This window comes from Hibiscus syriacus, unplaced genomic scaffold (genome assembly GCF_006381635.1).
Source record: "Hibiscus syriacus cultivar Baekdansim isolate YM2019G1 unplaced genomic scaffold, ASM638163v2 tig00111635_pilon, whole genome shotgun sequence".
Classification (NCBI taxonomy): Eukaryota; Viridiplantae; Streptophyta; class Magnoliopsida; order Malvales; family Malvaceae; genus Hibiscus; species Hibiscus syriacus.
The window spans coordinates 107,227-128,390 of NW_024063141.1; the positions used below are offsets into that span (position 1 = coordinate 107,227).

General features: G+C 32.1%; 3 protein-coding genes, 1 non-coding gene and 1 pseudogene across 4 annotated transcripts; 4 read left to right on the forward strand and 1 right to left on the reverse strand.

Annotated features, from left to right (window-relative positions):
- Positions 1-2,069: 2,069 nt before the first annotated feature.
- LOC120166342 (histone deacetylase 15-like) lies at positions 2,070-3,083 on the forward strand. Its single transcript, XM_039175615.1, has 4 exons — positions 2,070-2,163; positions 2,247-2,292; positions 2,591-2,762; positions 2,936-3,083. The coding sequence occupies exons 1-4, from the start codon at positions 2,105-2,107 to the stop codon at positions 3,043-3,045; spliced, it is 387 nt and encodes a 128-aa protein (XP_039031546.1). The 5' UTR covers positions 2,070-2,104; the 3' UTR covers positions 3,046-3,083.
- Positions 3,084-8,344: 5,261 nt separating this feature from the next.
- LOC120166348 lies at positions 8,345-10,457 on the reverse strand (annotated as a pseudogene).
- Positions 10,458-11,265: 808 nt separating this feature from the next.
- Positions 11,266-11,338, forward strand: TRNAK-CUU. Its single transcript has one exon. It is a non-coding gene; the product is annotated as a tRNA-Lys (tRNA).
- A 676-nt stretch (positions 11,339-12,014) lies between these two features.
- LOC120166345 (probable 2-oxoglutarate-dependent dioxygenase AOP1) lies at positions 12,015-13,267 on the forward strand. The gene is made up of 3 exons (XM_039175617.1): positions 12,015-12,426; positions 12,520-12,841; positions 12,934-13,267. The coding sequence occupies exons 1-3, from the start codon at positions 12,044-12,046 to the stop codon at positions 13,204-13,206; spliced, it is 978 nt and encodes a 325-aa protein (XP_039031548.1). The 5' UTR covers positions 12,015-12,043; the 3' UTR covers positions 13,207-13,267.
- A 6,626-nt stretch (positions 13,268-19,893) lies between these two features.
- Positions 19,894-21,124, forward strand: LOC120166346 (probable 2-oxoglutarate-dependent dioxygenase AOP1). The gene is made up of 3 exons (XM_039175618.1): positions 19,894-20,329; positions 20,423-20,744; positions 20,836-21,124. Exons 1-3 carry the CDS (start codon positions 19,947-19,949, stop codon positions 21,106-21,108), a joined length of 978 nt encoding a protein of 325 aa, XP_039031549.1. The 5' UTR covers positions 19,894-19,946; the 3' UTR covers positions 21,109-21,124.
- Positions 21,125-21,164: the final 40 nt, after the last annotated feature.

A 21,164-nucleotide genomic window follows, 5' to 3' on the forward strand; every position in this document is an offset into this window, starting at 1 on the left:
TTTTATTTATATTATGGATTATTGGATTTTGTTTTTTGAATTTTTGAATTTTATGTTTTATATGTTCGAGTATGTAATTCGAACATTTAAATTTTTGTATGTTTTTTTAATTAATAATTTGAAAATGATAAAAAAAATCGGGTATTCGATCACCTGAATTACGGGTACCCGCAAAATCCGGATACCCGATTACTGGGTGCCCGTAACATCCGGGCCGGGACACGATCCGGCCAATAAAATACTCGCGTACCCGAAACTTCGGATACCCAGATTCGAACACCCCTACTATTTATGCACCATCATTTAACCATGGCGTTGGAGATCCTGTTGAAGATGATCTTATTTTTTTTTTTTATCAAAGAGACGTTGGAAATTTAATGCACTGTGATATTATTTTTTTATGAATGTTGATCTTTGTATTTGGATGTTTAGTTCTTTATTTTCTTGTGGGAATTTTTGGGTGCTAAATTGTTAGTTATTTTAAAAAAGAAGAAGAGTCAAGGTCGGTCAAACATGTTGAGTCAGTTAATTTATGTGTCACGTCAGTATTTCTTTTCTACAATAACGGTTGTTAACATTGAGTGATATTTTGTAACAAACGATAACGTTAGACTGATTTGTGACTTTTTAAATATCAGTGATGACCATTGGCGTAATTCACCCAATTTTGAAAATAATAATTTTGAAACTCTTTATGTATCAACTCTTTTTTTTTCTTTAGTTTGAGGGGGAAATGCCATTATAACTTACATAACGCACAACTTTGCCCCATCATTGGTTTCGGTTTGTAGCTACAATTCAGTAGTCTATAATGTACAACTTTGACCATCGTCCATTTTTGGTTTCAGCTCCTAGCTGTAATTCAACAGTCAATACTTGCAAAGGACATATTATGGAATAACATTTTAAATTTATTTTTACATTGTTCGATCAATAACATATTTTAGTTTAATTTATTGAATAAAAAATACAATAATCATAAGAATTCATATCTCAATTATTATTGGTGTGTATAATTATATTCATTTAGAAAGCGAACCACCTAAACATGATAGTAACATACAACTACCAATTTAAAAAAAGAAAAGCAACATGGATTATGAGACGATGACTCAGTTCATTATTTTGTAAAAGAAATTTAAAGTCATATTTGAACTCTACTCGTGCCGCCATGATTTTAACTGGAAACCGGCGGTGAGAGAGAATCGAAGGCATGGATCTGTTTGGTGGATTCGTTGTGATTTGCTTGTTCGGAAAAGGCAAAGAGGATGAACACTTTGAAGTCAAAGTCTTTGAAAAGTTGAGGATGTTGTTCGTCTACAAACTTGTTGGGTGTACTGATTATCGTACCTTCAGCTGGAATTGCAAAGCAGGTAAACATATAACAAAACTGCCATGGTATGTCACAGCCCTTGAATATTCTTCTGCAAATAACATCAATAGCAGACAAACTAATAATAAAAAAATCATCAATTGCAGATAAACATATTCAAAAGTCTCCATTGTCAAGTTGAAGAAATGTTGAACCAATAAACAACCGACTTAAATTACATAATCATTAATTTTAAAGTTTCATTATGCTCTCAAATTTATATGTTCTAACTTTAAATTTAATCAAATTAACAACATGATTTTAATTTGATCTATACAAAATTTTTACTTAAACAAATTTCTTTAATCTAATTACAAAATTAATTTAAACTTAAAACATTTAATTTAAGGGTAAAGTATAGTAATGGTCACTGAACTTTTCTAAAGCTTTCATTTAGGTCCCCCAACTTTTAAAACTTGCAATACAGTCCCCCAACATTTAGTCCGTTTGCAATATGGTCCCCCAACAGTTACATCGGGCACCATATTGCAAACAGACTAAATGTTGGGGGATTGTATTGCAAGTTTTAAAAGTTGGGGGACCTAAATGAAAGCTTCAGAAAAGTTCAGTGATCATTACTATACTTTACCCTATTTTTAATTCATCAAACTGAGTAAATGCATGTTTTTTAGAATTTTCATTTTGTAAATTTGAGTTTGTCCTTTATGTTCCTTGTATTGCATAATGACTGTCGGTTTTTCATTGTAGGTGACTCCTGCTGGTTATGCACAGATGACACACATGTGGAGTACCCTCTCTGGTGGAAAGTTGCTGGTTATACTCGAGGGCGGGTTTGTGGTTTATTCTCTGCTGTTAGGTAAGGTCAAGATTATCATCTAATTAAAGCTTCTCATCAACTTTTTCATTTTGGCAGCTACAACCTCCGTTCGATATCATCTTCTGCTACTTCGGTGATTAAGGTAAATACACACAAAATAATGTAGATCAAATTATAATGCGCCATTAATTTTGTAAGAGTGAACTAGATGAAAAATAACAAGGCCATGTTGTAATTGCTTTCGTTTAACATGACGTTAGTCGATTTGTATATGCATTTGTACACCCGTGGTGTGTATACATAACTATACACATGTATAATATTTGTATATTGCATTGAATTGTGTCTTGGTTCATCCATAACCCTTTATAAAGAGCTAAAACCCAAATCGTATAATGCAATATATTCTGACAGGCTCCTTTTTGTATCATATGGAATAGGTACTTTTGGGTGAAAGTCGTGAGTGTGAACCAGATAACGTCGTTCCTTCTAGAGCCGGCCTGCGTACAGTGCTGGAAGTCCTGAAGATTCAGATGAATTACTGGCCGAATCTAAGCTCAAGCTTTGAAAAACTCCAGTCGCAGTGGGGGATGTATTCCGTGGAGAACAAAAGTAAGGAACTGTTTTCGAGCTTCTCTCGGAATCTAACTATTGATATATAGTTTGTTGCTGATATAGGGTTTCTTTTTTGTTTGTTCACGTTGTCGGGAACTCGAACTTACTGTGCGGTGCGAGGGCTCGTTTAATAATATTATTTTCCTCGAATCCACTCTTTTTGTTTGCAGGAAAACGAGTTAAAAAGAGACGGGAGTTCGAGCCGCCGATATGGTGGAGGTGGGGTAGAAAACAACTGCTGTACCATATCCTTACAGGAGGACAGTTTCATCCAAAATGAAAGCAGCGCTGAATGTCATCCGATTCCTCTTTCTTAATCGTGTAATTTTGTCCACTGTAAGACAAATTGTTATATCGGATAGGTGTTTCTTAATCATAACAGATACCCTAATCTTGTTTTTATTTAATTTCAATATGATCTTTGAGAAGTGTTTCACTGGACTTTAAGGCACAGTAGAAAGTGTATGCTTTACTGTTAACTTTTTTTTAATACTATGTGTTTCTTATGTACTCATATCCCATAATTTAACCCTTTCATTTTCTGAAAATTACAAATTTAATATTTTTCTTTTAATTTTTTAAGATTTAATCTTCGTGTTTTACACAAATCTTTTTATTTTCTTATGTACTCAATAAATTAGTAAAGTTCATGTTAATGTGTTTATGAATAGTTGGATTAGCATTTGATGATGATAATAATAAACGTCTAATTATAAATTTTATCCCCCTAGTTTATGAAAACTAATAAATTATCCTTTTATTTTAATTTATCAAAACCTATTATAGTACTTTACGAAAGCTGAGATGTTTGTACAGTTGTTGATACACACACAAATCAAAGCTGCATATTTTGGTCCTTCAGCCATTAATATGCAACAAAATAGTAAAAATTAATAATTCAAGTCTATACAGGTCAAGTAGAAGAGTTAACTTCTCACTTTCCATAAAGTTTAGGGCAAATTATGCATTTAGTACCTAAACTATCAGTTTTTGTATGTTTTAGTAACTAAACTTTCAATTTTTTCAAAACCATACTTAAAGTTTATTTTTTTTTGTTTCATTTTAGTACCCACCATTAATAACTTTAGTTTTTGTTTCATTTTAGTACCACGTTCCAAATTTAACGTTAAGTTTTGAAGAAAAAAATGAAAGTTTAGGTACTAAAACAGACTAAAACTGATAGTTTAGGTAGTAAAAACATTAAGTTTTTAACGGAGAGGTCCAAAAAGAAATAAAAATTAAATGTTAGGTATGATTTTGAAAAGAAATAAAAGTTTAGGTACTAAAACGTATCAAAACTGACATTTTAAGTATTAAATACGTAATTTACCCTAAAGTTTAACAGTGCTATTGGATTAACTCTTAATAAAGTATAAAAATTAAAATTAACTTCTAATCTTTAGTAAAAGTAGAGGGATAAAATTTACAATAGTTCAAGTTTATGTGTTTGAATAATTACATTATCATTTTAATTTTGGGTAAAGTATAGTAATGGTCACTGAACTTTTGTAAAGTTTTCGTTTAGGTCCCCCAACTTTTAAAACTTGCAATATAGTCCCCCAACATTTAGTCCATTTTCAATATGGTCCCCCAACGGTTACGTCGGGGACCATATTGCAAACGGACTAAATGTTGAGGGACCATATTGTAAACAGACTAAATGTTGGGGGATTGTATTGCAAGTTTTAAGAGTTGGGGAACCTGAATGAAATCTTTAGAAAAGTTCAGTGACCATTACTATACTTTACCCTTAATTTAATTAATTTAACTTTTCTAGTCAATTTATTATTCAATTTGACCTAACGTTCAATCAGATACAATTAACAGTAAGACAACAAATGAGAAACCTTGTTACATCATTTTCAATCCAATTATACATGTCTGTTTTTTATTCAAGATGGAGATTTGACTGGAAGTTAATTTTTCAAATATTCTTTATACAATTACAATATGCTGTATAATGTTGACATAGCAAAGCAAAAACATAGGATAAAAGACATTAACCAAAATCATGACGGTTGATATTTATAAATTCAATTCATTACTGAGATGATAAATATTAATATAAAAATGTTGGGTATATATATTTTAAAAAAAAGTTAATTGAATTTTAAACATAATACTATTTTAAAAAGGCTTAATACAAAAATAGGTGCTCAAACTATGCCTTGAAAAATGTTTTAGTCTCAAAAGAATTTTTTGCTAAAAATATATGACTAATATTTCTAACGTTATATTTTTAAGTGCACGGATGTTAACCGCCGTTAAAAATCTCTATTAAATCACACGTGTCACTTTCTGATAATTTTGAGAATTTATTTAAAAATAAAAAATAAAATACTTTTTATTTAAAAAAAACTCAAACATCACTTGTGCTCCCTCTCCTCTCCCTCTCTTGCCTTTCTCCTTTTCCCTTTCATAATAGTCGGCCAACCAGTGGTGACTGCCACCGTAATCAGCACCGATGTCGACTCCGAATCGAACTCCATTAGTCTTTCATCGTGATATGCCACTGTTTGTCGTAGAGAAGCTTTTAAAGGTTCGTCGAATTTTAAGTCATCGTCGTCATTCTTCGTCGATTTCAGTCGATTCCGATGTCCATAAGCCACATCGCCGCCACTATTTAAACAACCATGCAATTTCAACCGTTTGGCAATGATGATGATGGCCAGAGATAGTCGGCGACCGTTGGTAATGGACTTGAAATGAGAAATTTTAGTGTTTTAATTTTTTTTATAATTTCAGTAAAGTTTTGGCTTTTATAAATGAATTAAGTTTTTTAATTTTATTTCTTTTTTAAAATATTAATATTTTTATTATTAAAAAATTAAAAATATATAACGATAGACACCTAAAAATATAATTGAGAAAATGTTACACACTTAGTTTTAGCAACAAAAAAAAATTTAGCCGCCAAAACGTTTTTCGAAACATAGTTTGAATACTTATTTTTGTATTAAACATTTTAAAAATAAATAGAAAATTAATTAAATTTTAAAAATAAAACTTTAAAAAAGTAATCATAAATTCTAAATATAAATAATAAAAATAGACATAAAATATATAAAAAGTAATTTTTATTTTTATGTAATAAATATGGTGACATTAACCAAGAAAAACGAGGGGACGTGCACTGGTCAAAGTAAATTTTTAACGGCATTTAGCGTTACTATAAAATTAAGACGGTAGATTCAATTATATATATATATATATATTACAAATTTGGTCGTTGGTCATTTTTAGTTGTCCTTCCCGTTTATAAGATTTTATTTTGATTATTTCGAATAGACTCGAATTATATATTTGGTTTTAATGGATGAATCTTTTAATAAATTTTTTTTTATATACCTAAAGACTCAAATTCTAAATTTATTTATGTGATATTATGTTATTTACCACTTGAGCTAATCTCGTTAATTTATTCATCTTTAATGTAAATTTATAGTTATAATTTGTGGATTTTATATAACGTCGCACTTCGCCCACTGTTATATAAATATGAGTGAATTTTATATAATTGAAATAACAATTTTGTTATAAGTTGAAAGGTAAAATTATCATGGCATAATAATAAAATACCTCCTACGCTTGTATAAATAATTAATTTGTCCATTATTTTTTTAGAGTATTTTAGCCCTTAAAATTTTTATTTTGGACCAAAATGTCTCTGGATAGATAGAAATCGTTAGATGACTAACAGTCAACGTTTCTTATTAATGTGGTAGGTCAACGTGTAATGTCACATAATAAAAATATTTTTAAATCAATTTTAAATATATTTAATAAGTATATATGTAATTAATTATAATTATAATTTACTTTAAAAATATATTTTGTTGAAATGACATCATAAATGGGCTTATCACGTCGTAACGAAGTATTAAAAGTTAATCAACTAATAATTTTCATTTAATCAGAGGATATTTTACTCCAAAATAAAGAGTTAAGATACTAAAAATAACATGTGACAAAATGATTATTCTTATAAACATAAGGGGTAATTTTGTTATTATGCCAAATATCATTAGGCGTACAACTTTGCACGCTGTTCATCTTCGGTTTTAGTTTCAAGCTATGAATTCAATAGTCAATAACGTACACTTTTCCGGTTGTCCATCTTTCGATAAGAGATTCTTGCTGCAATTCAACAATAAATACTAGCAAAGCGATCGTAATAAAATTATTATATGGTTTTGTAATGTTTAGTTTTTCATTTATTTATGTTTTATTTTTTTTATTATATTTAAAATGATATTAGATAATATCTAGATTTTATTTATAGAATTATTGTTAAACTATTGACTAAATTAGAAAATACGTGTTCAAATTATACCACTTTTCTTAAATAGGTGTTCAAATTTTTTTTATTCATCTATGCGACAAACGTTATAAATGTTATCACTTTAGGTGCATAGGTCGTAACTATCGTTAAAGGACATGTGTTGTATTCGTAAAATATTAAATGTTTTATTTAAATTAAAAAAAATAAAAATATTACTATATTTATTTATTTTTTAAATCCTATTTTTTTCTAAAATTATAAAAAAGTCTAAATCCCTAAAAATCTCTAAAATTCATAAATCTATAACCCTAACCTCAAATCCCAACCACGATCAATGCCACCGATGCTGCCTCCCATTTCGGCCAACATCGTCCTTGTTGTCTCTCGCACCGTCGGGTAGCACAAATGTCTTAATTATTTCCCAAAATGTCACGTCATTGATCGATTTAATTCTCGCCATCTATTGTTGTTCGTCGCATGGGTGGTTGTCGGGTGGAAGCATAGTCAAGGGTAGGTTCAGTCGACAACAAGACGACGGTAAAGGACAGTGGCGGCGTGGGTATAGGGATTAAATATAGGGTTTTCAAAGTTTGGGATTTTTTAAAGATATCTGAAAATTTTGGGGGGTTTTAAAATATAATTTTAAGTTTTTTATTTTAAATAAAATTTTCAAAATCACCTTATTGCAAAATGTGTCTTTTAACTACAAAATTTTGGAGAGTTTTGTAACGTTAGACACCTGGATGAATCGAAAAAAAAAGGCACTTATTTAGAAAAAATTGTATAATTTGGACACTTATTTTCTAATTAAAGCCTAAAAGATAATATATAAAGTATGACTAGTGCAATTAATTGATTGACATTGAAGACAATTTAAGGATCAAACATTGTTGTCTTCATCTTTTTATGTGTTTCCTTCACTTCCTCTTCTTTCTTTTCTACTCTTTCTCAAATTTCTAATTTCTGTTTATAATTTTTTTTTCAATGATAATATATCAAATATGACTGGAGTGGACTTTACAGAAGTAATGTGTTTATCTACTCAATGCACGACATTAACAAATATCATCAGCTACTATTATTTATCCGAGTAAGGTTAAACATCATTCACTTAACAATTACTACAACACGATTATTAACATGATATAGTCAATTTACTTAATAATAACATAAATTACACATTACTCCATTTTCATGATAGTAACCTTGATACACTTACAAATTATACAATAAAAAAGCTAAAAGCATTGTAATACAACATGAAGCAACAAGGATTCTGAGATGAAAACTCAGTTTATTATTTTGTAGCATGAATTTGAAGTCGTATATAATTGGGTTTTCTCATCATATGAGCCGCCATGATTTTAGTTGGAAACCGGTGGGGAGAGAGAAGCGAATGCATGGATTTGTTTGGTGGATTCGATGTGTTTTGCTTGCTCGGAAAAGGCAAAGAGGATGAACTCCATGAAGTCAAAGTCTTTGAAAAGTTGAGGATGTTGTTCGTCCACGAGCTCTCTGGGTGTACTGACTATGGTACCCTCAGCTGGAACTGCAAAGCATGCCATAGAAAATCGGTCTTTGTTTCCGCTCATCATCACTCTGTGATTCACCGCTTTTATTCTCCCATTACTCCATGCCTTCAAATTTTCATTTTCCACACACCGTTAATAATATAAATTTGGATATCGCAACTAGAGATATGATATTAATAGTAGTACATATACATACCATGAGCGGATCTCCGACCACAAAGAAGAAGGAGCCGGGCGATGAAGACAGCTTGACCCATCGGCCGTCGTCGAGCTCAATTTCGAGGCCTGAAACAAGATCATGCAGATGATAGTGCTGACTGGTTTATCAGTATGAGAATGGAATGCTTTCTCGTAAACACGAGATGGAGGGGCCTTGTATTTCATCATCCGCAGCAGCATGTCGTAGTTACTCACCACCGACTCCCATTTCTCCCCTAATCCATAGCTATCTATTATCATTAACCATATCGTACGGGTCAGCTCCTTCATCTGATTCACTATGGTGTGCACATTTTCACTGTGATAAATTAAACATTAAAACATTTGATTAATGATTTGTCAGATTTCGAATAACAAATTAAGGTGAAGAAGAAGGAAGTGTATTAATTACCAAAAGCGGGGGTGACCGTCAGGCCACATAAGCTGAGCAAAGTTTTTAACACCCTCATAGTTGGAGGCACCTACAATTCCGTACCCTTCATACAGAGACTCATCAGTGCATGGTCCAATGAAGCCATGGAAAGGCTCGGGGTTAACGTTTCTCTGTTTATTTTCCAATGGGACTTCCTCAACCAGTTGTTTGAGTAACCCGAACGTATCATCTCGGAGCTTCTGCGATATGTTTTTATACACCACCTGGAAACAACCGTAAGTCTCGAGAGCCTCCCGAACCCTCTCGCACAGTTGGTTCCACCCTTCGGTTCCTCTCTCTAAATCCGACGATCCGGTTCCGAACTCGATGACAGGGATCTGAAACTCAGCATTGGCTCCCATGTTAATTTTGTTTTGCTCGAACTAGACGGTTTTCTTAAGACTATTGAGCTTGTGAATCAGCTTGGTTTGGCTTAACGAAGGGATTTACATGTATTTATAGCATGGGGTATTTATTTATAAAAAATATTTATTAATTTGATTGATTTGATTTTTTTATTTAATATTCAACTTGATCAAATGCGCCCCGAATCAGATTTCCACAATTAGCAGTAAGACAACAAATGCAAAACCGTTTTCAAACCCAATTATATATTTTTAGTTGACTGGAAGTTATTTTTTCAAATATTCTTTATCCCAATTATAATATGTTGTATAATGTTGACATAACAAAGAAAAATAAAGATAGCAGACATTAACCAAAATCATGACGGTTGATATTTATAAATTCAATTCATCCCATGTTTAGTAAGATGATTAATATCGTAAGTGTTAGGGTGTTATGATAAAACTCTTTATATTTTAATGAAATTTTTATTGTTACGGCACTTAAGTTTCCATAAATTACGATGCCACGATTCAATTTTGTACATGTAACGTACAACTTTGCCCGCTGTCCATGTTTGGAGTTTGTTTAGAGCTACAATTAGTGGATTTTATATAATTTTTCAATCACGTAAAATTCGTGAAAAATTTATGTTACAAGAGTAAAATTTTATTTATAAAAAAATTAAATTTATAAGAATTCAAAAAAATGATTTTGATATTTCTAATTGAGCTAGATTATTTTAAACCCGATACTTATAAGAATGTTAATTTTATATACTTTAAAAATTATAAAATTTATGTAATAATTTCACGTGAGTATGCCGTGAACAAGTAAGCAAACCGAGAAATGTGTGGCAGCTTAAACGAGAATCTAGACTCCAAGACAGTCCTAGTTGCCATAGTTGAACGGACCTATAAGACTATTAATGTTATAATTTGTTTTAATCTTACAGCCAGAATTCAACTTTGCCGATTATATTTTAATCAACCCGAATTGCCGACTTATTACAATTTTATTTTATTTTATTCCACCCCAGCCTATTTGATAGTTTTGGCATGAGAAAATATCTTAGGCAGTCCTGGGGTGTCATTCAATAGGTTTGGTATTATTTTCTCAAAATCGGCTGCTTTGTTTTTCTGTCTTGAATGGAAAGTGACATAAATAGTGTCTTGATTATAGGATAATATTTTATCGAGTCATTTGATATTAAAAGTTATAAAATGATCTTCTGACTATTGGAAGTTGCTTTGTTGAGTCCTTCGACTATTAAAAGTTACAATATAGTTAGTCGACTATTAATTATATTCCAAATTCGTCTTTTTTCGTTAAAATTTTGACGACAACCTTAGTTGTTCGTAAACCTGCTGACTAAGACATGATAAAGTATGATACCATAATCTTAGTTAACCTGCTGACTAAGACATGATAAAGTATGATATCATAATCTTAAATGACTATCATATTTCAGTCAATATGTTAACGTCCAACTCAGACAATTGTTAAATTTTAATTGAATAGGACGAGTTTGGAACATAATAAATAGTCGAGTGATCATTTTGTAACTTTTAATAGTCGAGGAACTCAACAAAACAACTCCCTATAATTGAGGAATCATTTTGTAACTTTTAATTGTCAAGAGACTTAATAAAACATTATCTTATAGGTGGGAACCATTTGTGTACTTTACCCTAGATTTAAAAAAAAATTGCCCATCCAGCTCAGTTGGTAGAGCGCAAGGCTCTTAACCTTGTGGTCGTGGGATCGAGTCCCATGGTGGGCAATTCATAATCTTTACTGCCGGAGGTCATCCACGGAAGCTGCTTTCAACCTGGCGTTGGGGGCAGCCTACTATCTTACTTCTCCCCCTTACCCCATTACATATGAGAATAGGATCAGGTAATTTTTTTACCCTAAATTTTAAAAAAAAAAAAAACTATTATAGGAGTTTAACATACAATATTATTGTATAATTTGATGAGATAACAATATTCAATAATATAAAATTTAGGTTTAAAATATTAATTCGAGTCCATACATAGAATGTATATTCGAGATCTATATTAGGACTCCATGGTGATTTAAAGATTGGTTTCATGTTTTTTATATAATTAAATTCTACAACATAAATATTTTAAAGTTTTAAATAATATCCCTTCGTTTTATAGCATCTGAATTTTCTTTTTCTACTTAATGTGCAAATTCTCCTTTAATCAAGTTTTTTTTTTATTTGTGTTGAAATTTAATAAGATGTTGATTGTAAGTGTGTTGCAATATTGACTAATCGTTTGCAATTTTCAGTTGTTTGGGATTGTTGGTCTCTAGTAAATTAATTGTTTTGAATATGCATGGAATACATCCATACGCGACTCAATTGAAAACTCGATGCTATAAATAGAAGCAACTCCCTCCGTAAAGCCAAACCAAGCTGATTCACAATCTAAATACTCCAAAGCATAGCATCTAGTTCGAGCAAAACAAAATTAACATGGGAGCCAATGCTGAGTTTCAGATCCCTGTCATCGAGTTCGGAACCGGATCGTCGGATTTAGAGAGAGGAACCGAAGGGTGGAACCAACTGTGCAAGAGGGTTCGGGAGGCTCTCGAGACTTACGGTTGTTTCCAGGTGGTGTATAAAAACATATCGCAGAAGCTCCGAGATGATACGTTCGGGTTACTCAAACAACTGGTTGAGGAAGTCCCATTGGAAAATAAACAGAGAAACGTTAACCCCGAGCCTTTCCATGGCTTCATTGGACCATGCACTGATGAGTCTCTGTATGAAGGGTACGGAATTGTAGGTGCCTCCAACTATGAGGGTGTTAAAAACTTTGCTCAGCTTATGTGGCCTGACGGTCACCCCCGCTTTTGGTAATTAATACACTTCCTTCTTCTTCACCTTAATTTGTTATTCGAAATCTGACAAATCATTAATCAAATGTTTTAATGTTTAATTTATCACAGTGAAAATGTGCACACCATAGTGAATCAGATGAAGGAGCTGACCCGTACGATATGGTTAATGATAATAGATAGCTATGGATTAGGGGAGAAATGGGAGTCGGTGGTGAGTAACTACGACATGCTGCTGCGGATGATGAAATACAAGGCCCCTCCATCTCGTGTTTACGAGAAAGCATTCCATTCTCATACTGATAAACCAGTCAGCACTATCATCTGCGATGATCTTGTTTCAGGCCTCGAAATTGAGCTCGACGACGGCCGATGGGTCAAGCTGTCTTCATCGCCCGGCTCCTTCTTCTTTGTGGTCGGAGATCCTCTCATGGTATGTATATGTACTACTATTAATATCATATCTCTAGGTGTCGATATCTAAATTTATATTATTAACGGTGTGTGGAAAATGAAATTCTGAAGGCATGGAGTAACGGGAGAATAAAAGCGGTGAATCACAGAGTGATGATGAGCGGAAACAAAGACCGATTTTCTATGGCATGCTTTGCAGTTCCAGCTGAGGGTACCATAGTCAGTACACCCAGAGAGCTCGTGGACGAACAACATCCTCAACTTTTCAAAGACTTTGACTTCATGGAGTTCATCCTCTTTGCCTTTTCCGAGCAAGCAAAACACATCGAATCCACCAAACAAATCCATGCATTCGCTTCTCTCTCCCCACCGGTTTCCAACTAAAATCATGGCGGCTCATATGATGAGAAAACCCAATTATATACGACTTCAAATTCATGCTACAAAATAATAAACTGAGTTTTCATCTCAGAATCCTTGTTGCTTCATGTTGTATTACAATGCTTTTAGCTTTTTTATTGTATAATTTGTAAGTGTATCAAGGTTACTATCATGAAAATGGAGTAATGTGTAATTTATGTTATTATTAAGTAAATTGACTATATCATGTTAATAATCGTGTTGTAGTAATTGTTAAGTGAATGATGTTTAACCTTACTCGGATAAATAATAGTAGCTGATGATATTTGTTAATGTCGTGCATTGAGTAGATAAACACATTACTTCTGTAAAGTCCACTCCAGTCATATTTGATATATTATCATTGAAAAAAAAATTATAAACAGAAATTAGAAATTTGAGAAAGAGTAGAAAAGAAAGAAGAGGAAGTGAAGGAAACACATAAAAAGATGAAGACAACAATGTTTGATCCTTAAATTGTCTTCAATGTCAATCAATTAATTGCACTAGTCATACTTTATATATTATCTTTTAGGCTTTAATTAGAAAATAAGTGTCCAAATTATACAATTTTTTCTAAATAAGTGCCTTTTTTTTCGATTCATCCAGGTGTCTAACGTTACAAAACTCTCCAAAATTTTGTAGTTAAAAGACACATTTTGCAATAAGGTGATTTTGAAAATTTTATTTAAAATAAAAAACTTAAAATTATATTTTAAAACCCCCCAAAATTTTCAGATATCTTTAAAAAATCCCAAACTTTGAAAACCCTATATTTAATCCCTATACCCACGCCGCCACTGTCCTTTACCGTCGTCTTGTTGTCGACTGAACCTACCCTTGACTATGCTTCCACCCGACAACCACCCATGCGACGAACAACAATAGATGGCGAGAATTAAATCGATCAATGACGTGACATTTTGGGAAATAATTAAGACATTTGTGCTACCCGACGGTGCGAGAGACAACAAGGACGATGTTGGCCGAAATGGGAGGCAGCATCGGTGGCATTGATCGTGGTTGGGATTTGAGGTTAGGGTTATAGATTTATGAATTTTAGAGATTTTTAGGGATTTAGACTTTTTTATAATTTTAGAAAAAAATAGGATTTAAAAAATAAATAAATATAGTAATATTTTTATTTTTTTTAATTTAAATAAAACATTTAATATTTTACGAATACAACACATGTCCTTTAACGATAGTTACGACCTATGCACCTAAAGTGATAACATTTATAACGTTTGTCGCATAGATGAATAAAAAAAATTTGAACACCTATTTAAGAAAAGTGGTATAATTTGAACACGTATTTTCTAATTTAGTCAATAGTTTAACAATAATTCTATAAATAAAATCTAGATATTATCTAATATCATTTTAAATATAATAAAAAAAATAAAACATAAATAAATGAAAAACTAAACATTACAAAACCATATAATAATTTTATTACGATCGCTTTGCTAGTATTTATTGTTGAATTGCAGCAAGAATCTCTTATCGAAAGATGGACAACCGGAAAAGTGTACGTTATTGACTATTGAATTCATAGCTTGAAACTAAAACCGAAGATGAACAGCGTGCAAAGTTGTACGCCTAATGATATTTGGCATAATAACAAAATTACCCCTTATGTTTATAAGAATAATCATTTTGTCACATGTTATTTTTAGTATCTTAACTCTTTATTTTGGAGTAAAATATCCTCTGATTAAATGAAAATTATTAGTTGATTAACTTTTAATACTTCGTTACGACGTGATAAGCCCATTTATGATGTCATTTCAACAAAATATATTTTTAAAGTAAATTATAATTATAATTAATTACATATATACTTATTAAATATTTAAAATTGATTTAAAAATATTTTTATTATGTGACATTACACGTTGACCTACCACATTAATAAGAAACGTTGACTGTTAGTCATCTAACGATTTCTATCTATCCAGAGACATTTTGGTCCAAAATAAAAATTTTAAGGGCTAAAATACTCTAAAAAAATAATGGACAAATTAATTATTTATACAAGCGTAGGAGGTATTTTATTATTATGCCATGATAATTTTACCTTTCAACTTATAACAAAATTGTTATTTCAATTATATAAAATTCACTCATATTTATATAACAGTGGGCGAAGTGCGACGTTATATAAAATCCACAAATTATAACTATAAATTTACATTAAAGATGAATAAATTAACGAGATTAGCTCAAGTGGTAAATAACATAATATCACATAAATAAATTTAGAATTTGAGTCTTTAGGTATATAAAAAAAAATTTATTAAAAGATTCATCCATTAAAACCAAATATATAATTCGAGTCTATTCGAAATAATCAAAATAAAATCTTATAAACGGGAAGGACAACTAAAAATGACCAACGACCAAATTTGTAATATATATATATATATATTGAATCTACCGTCTTAATTTTATAGTAACGCTAAATGCCGTTAAAAATTTACTTTGACCAGTGCACGTCCCCTCGTTTTTCTTGGTTAATGTCACCATATTTATTACATAAAAATAAAAATTACTTTTTATATATTTTATGTCTATTTTTATTATTTATATTTAGAATTTATGATTACTTTTTTAAAGTTTTATTTTTAAAATTTAATTAATTTTCTATTTATTTTTAAAATGTTTAATACAAAAATAAGTATTCAAACTATGTTTCGAAAAACGTTTTGGCGGCTAAATTTTTTTTTGTTGCTAAAACTAAGTGTGTAACATTTTCTCAATTATATTTTTAGGTGTCTATCGTTATATATTTTTAATTTTTTAATAATAAAAATATTAATATTTTAAAAAAGAAATAAAATTAAAAAACTTAATTCATTTATAAAAGCCAAAACTTTACTGAAATTATAAAAAAAATTAAAACACTAAAATTTCTCATTTCAAGTCCATTACCAACGGTCGCCGACTATCTCTGGCCATCATCATCATTGCCAAACGGTTGAAATTGCATGGTTGTTTAAATAGTGGCGGCGATGTGGCTTATGGACATCGGAATCGACTGAAATCGACGAAGAATGACGACGATGACTTAAAATTCGACGAACCTTTAAAAGCTTCTCTACGACAAACAGTGGCATATCACGATGAAAGACTAATGGAGTTCGATTCGGAGTCGACATCGGTGCTGATTACGGTGGCAGTCACCACTGGTTGGCCGACTATTATGAAAGGGAAAAGGAGAAAGGCAAGAGAGGGAGAGGAGAGGGAGCACAAGTGATGTTTGAGTTTTTTTTAAATAAAAAGTATTTTTATTTTTTATTTTTAAATAAATTCTCAAAATTATCAGAAAGTGACACGTGTGATTTAATAGAGATTTTTAACGGCGGTTAACATCCGTGCACTTAAAAATATAACGTTAGAAATATTAGTCATATATTTTTAGCAAAAAATTCTTTTGAGACTAAAACATTTTTCAAGGCATAGTTTGAGCACCTATTTTTGTATTAAGCCTTTTTAAAATAGTATTATGTTTAAAATTCAATTAACTTTTTTTTAAAATATATATACCCAACATTTTTATATTAATATTTATCATCTCAGTAATGAATTGAATTTATAAATATCAACCGTCATGATTTTGGTTAATGTCTTTTATCCTATGTTTTTGCTTTGCTATGTCAACATTATACAGCATATTGTAATTGTATAAAGAATATTTGAAAAATTAACTTCCAGTCAAATCTCCATCTTGAATAAAAACAGACATGTATAATTGGATTGAAAATGATGTAACAAGGTTTCTCATTTGTTGTCTTACTGTTAATTGTATCTGATTGAACGTTAGGTCAAATTGAATAATAAATTGACTAGAAAAGTTAAATGTGTACTAGTAATAACTTGTTTATAAACATATGGTAGTATTTATGTTAACTTACATTATTTATTGTCGTATACCATAGTAAATCTTCCCATTGCAAGGTTCGTTTCCTATTCCAGGAAATAGCCCTGGGAATATTATTTGAAGTTTTTATTGCATATGTCTTCATGGCGGGAAAGGCCTCAAATATCCAAATCTACAAACAATATAATAACAAACATTAGTAATTGTTAAATAATTACTTATAATTTTGGAAACATTATATAAAAAATTTTACCTTAAAGGCCCAAATAAAGCCTGCCAAAGTGTATTTGGAACCATCGCCATGCAAACTTTTTCGATCATCCAAGGCAGACGATAACTTATTTCATGTAGCTTTCCATAAATACGAGCCCCACGGAAACAGGTTCCACACATTTAGGTCTTCTACCAATTTGATTAGATCATTTGGAATAGGTTGTCTGGCCTCTCTGCCTAAAAAGCCGGCATGCAAAAGATTAGAAGGCATACTCGGACAACGTCGACGTCATCCATCCGAGTAAAACCATCTTTATTATTCAAAAATCTTGTCAGGTCTTCTACGTGTAGACTCGGCCTCTCCAGCTCAGGAAAAACCCGGGATAGCCATGATGGGCGGGTAATGTGTCTAGTGTACCGACCTACATCATCGTGTCCGAAGCGTAGACCGGTGATTAAGCAAAACTCCTCCCGCCCAAAACACGTATACGCCGGTGGAAAATCAAACCATATCTCTTCATCACGACGTTGTATAGTCTCTGGTAGATCTCTAGTCATGGTTTGAAGAAACAGGTGTGTCAACATCGCATCTCCACCGGGATGTTGTACTTTCAGCCATGGCCCGAAGCATGTATCCTCAAACATTTTTCTTTATGCAGGTGAAAGCTTCGACGCAATTGTTTTGGCCAGGCTGACTTTATTTCTCAAGATCAATTGAGCCGAATAAAAGTTCTACAAAAACAATAAACATACTAAATTAGATATACCAAAAACTACACTGTGAAGATATACCAAAAACAATAATAAACATAAATAGTAGTAGTTTATTCTTCAAACTTAAATATGCAACACTGTGAATTTCGTATTTATCTTTGTTTTTTGGTTGAAGTAATGCAATTCATTCAAGTTTCAATTTGCAGAAGAAGAATAGTTTCTGAAAATGAAAATCGCAACACGAAAATGACTATCGCAACGAGAGAATCGCAACGCGAAACTAAAATCGCGTTGCGATTTGCATCTCGCGTTGCGATTCTTGGTTGATTTAATAAGCAATCTAAGTGAAATGGTTAATCTATTATTGAAATTACCAGTAAACTTATCATCAATTTCAATATGAAAAACCTAATAATAATGCAAAAATTTCAAAAAGAAAATAATTAAAAAAAACTAACCCTCGTTGGTTGATTTGGTTGATTTTCCATTTCTGATTGTGAGGGTGGCTCTGAGAGATTTAGATAGACGGATTTCGCCGGAGATGGGGACGGATTTCGTCGGAGATGGGTGAGAGAGTGAGAGATGGAGATGGGACTGAGTTGTGATTTTAGGTTTTAGGTTATGAGTTGCGATTACGGGATATACTGTGGACAGTTCAGTGTTCCAATATATTAATATTCATGTTTGGAATTTAAAAATAAAATACTTGGCCAGGATACTAATGGCGCTTTGAAAATCGCATTGCGATTATGTATTATCGCGTTGCGAAAGTCAGTATCGCGTTGCGAAAGTAAGTATCTCGTTGCGATTTTTTATTATCGCATTGCGATAGTCAGTATCGCATTGCGATTTTCCCAATTCGCGTTGCGATTTACTTATTCGCATTGCGATTTACTTATTCGCATTGCGAATTGGGAAAATTGCAACGATACTGTAGACCATCGCAACGCGATTTTCAACTATCGCATTGCGAAAATGCAATGCGAATTTGCGATAATGGAGATCGCGTTGCGAATTAGCGATCGCATTGCGATTTTGTTGGTCATTTTGGCAAATCCGGAAAAAGTTAGTTAAAATCGTATATTATATGAGATTTTTGGTCACTGAGGTTATTTTCTCTAATATTTATTACATAAATTTTATAATTTTTAAAGTATATAAAATTAACATTCTTATAAGTATCGGGTTTAAAATAATCTAGCTCAATTAGAAATATCAAAATCATTTTTTTGAATTCTTATAAATTTAATTTTTTTATAAATAAAATTTTACTCTTGTAACATAAATTTTTCACGAATTTTACGTGATTGAAAAATTATATAAAATCCACTAATTGTAGCTCTAAACAAACTCCAAACATGGACAGCGGGCAAAGTTGTACGTTACATGTACAAAATTGAATCGTGGCATCGTAATTTATGGAAACTTAAGTGCCGTAACAATAAAAATTTCATTAAAATATAAAGAGTTTTATCATAACACCCTAACACTTACGATATTAATCATCTTACTAAACATGGGATGAATTGAATTTATAAATATCAACCGTCATGATTTTGGTTAATGTCTGCTATCTTTATTTTTCTTTGTTATGTCAACATTATACAACATATTATAATTGGGATAAAGAATATTTGAAAAAATAACTTCCAGTCAACTAAAAATATATAATTGGGTTTGAAAACGGTTTTGCATTTGTTGTCTTACTGCTAATTGTGGAAATCTGATTCGGGGCGCATTTGATCAAGTTGAATATTAAATAAAAAAATCAAATCAATCAAATTAATAAATATTTTTATAAATAAATACCCCATGCTATAAATACATGTAAATCCCTTCGTTAAGCCAAACCAAGCTGATTCACAAGCTCAATAGTCTTAAGAAAACCGTCTAGTTCGAGCAAAACAAAATTAACATGGGAGCCAATGCTGAGTTTCAGATCCCTGTCATCGAGTTCGGAACCGGATCGTCGGATTTAGAGAGAGGAACCGAAGGGTGGAACCAACTGTGCGAGAGGGTTCGGGAGGCTCTCGAGACTTACGGTTGTTTCCAGGTGGTGTATAAAAACATATCGCAGAAGCTCCGAGATGATACGTTCGGGTTACTCAAACAACTGGTTGAGGAAGTCCCATTGGAAAATAAACAGAGAAACGTTAACCCCGAGCCTTTCCATGGCTTCATTGGACCATGCACTGATGAGTCTCTGTATGAAGGGTACGGAATTGTAGGTGCCTCCAACTATGAGGGTGTTAAAAACTTTGCTCAGCTTATGTGGCCTGACGGTCACCCCCGCTTTTGGTAATTAATACACTTCCTTCTTCTTCACCTTAATTTGTTATTCGAAATCTGACAAATCATTAATCAAATGTTTTAATGTTTAATTTATCACAGTGAAAATGTGCACACCATAGTGAATCAGATGAAGGAGCTGACCCGTACGATATGGTTAATGATAATAGATAGCTATGGATTAGGGGAGAAATGGGAGTCGGTGGTGAGTAACTACGACATGCTGCTGCGGATGATGAAATACAAGGCCCCTCCATCTCGTGTTTACGAGAAAGCATTCCATTCTCATACTGATAAACCAGTCAGCACTATCATCTGCAATGATCTTGTTTCAGGCCTCGAAATTGAGCTCGACGACGGCCGATGGGTCAAGCTGTCTTCATCGCCCGGCTCCTTCTTCTTTGTGGTCGGAGATCCGCTCATGGTATGTATATGTACTACTATTAATATCATATCTCTAGTTGCGATATCCAAATTTATATTATTAACGGTGTGTGGAAAATGAAAATTTGAAGGCATGGAGTAATGGGAGAATAAAAGCGGTGAATCACAGAGTGATGATGAGCGGAAACAAAGACCGATTTTCTATGGCATGCTTTGCAGTTCCAGCTGAGGGTACCATAGTCAGTACACCCAGAGAGCTCGTGGACGAACAACATCCTCAACTTTTCAAAGACTTTGACTTCATGGAGTTCATCCTCTTTGCCTTTTCCGAGCAAGCAAAACACATCGAATCCACCAAACAGATTCACGCATTCGCTTCTCTCTCTCCTCCGATTTCCAATTAAAATGAATGGCGGTGCATAGACGGGAAAACCCAATTACAACTTTAAATTATGTTATA

What these genes read in the sequence shown, in the direction of transcription:
- LOC120166345 (XM_039175617.1), top strand. Translation starts at nt 12,044, where the DNA reads ATGGGAGCCAATGCTGAGTTTCAGATCCCTGTCATCGAGTTCGGAACC. An exon ending in GACGGTCACCCCCGCTTTTG is followed by an intron (nt 12,427 to 12,519) that starts GTAATTAATACA and finishes AATTTATCACAG; the next exon opens with TGAAAATGTGCACACCATAG. An exon ending in TGGTCGGAGATCCTCTCATG is followed by an intron (nt 12,842 to 12,933) that starts GTATGTATATGT and finishes GAAATTCTGAAG; the next exon opens with GCATGGAGTAACGGGAGAAT.
- LOC120166342 (XM_039175615.1), top strand. Translation starts at nt 2,105, where the DNA reads ATGACACACATGTGGAGTACCCTCTCTGGTGGAAAGTTGCTGGTTATA. An exon ending in CTGCTACTTCGGTGATTAAG is followed by an intron (nt 2,293 to 2,590) that starts GTAAATACACAC and finishes CATATGGAATAG; the next exon opens with GTACTTTTGGGTGAAAGTCG. An exon ending in GTATTCCGTGGAGAACAAAA is followed by an intron (nt 2,763 to 2,935) that starts GTAAGGAACTGT and finishes TTTTGTTTGCAG; the next exon opens with GAAAACGAGTTAAAAAGAGA.
- LOC120166346 (XM_039175618.1), top strand. Translation starts at nt 19,947, where the DNA reads ATGGGAGCCAATGCTGAGTTTCAGATCCCTGTCATCGAGTTCGGAACC. An exon ending in GACGGTCACCCCCGCTTTTG is followed by an intron (nt 20,330 to 20,422) that starts GTAATTAATACA and finishes AATTTATCACAG; the next exon opens with TGAAAATGTGCACACCATAG. An exon ending in TGGTCGGAGATCCGCTCATG is followed by an intron (nt 20,745 to 20,835) that starts GTATGTATATGT and finishes GAAAATTTGAAG; the next exon opens with GCATGGAGTAATGGGAGAAT.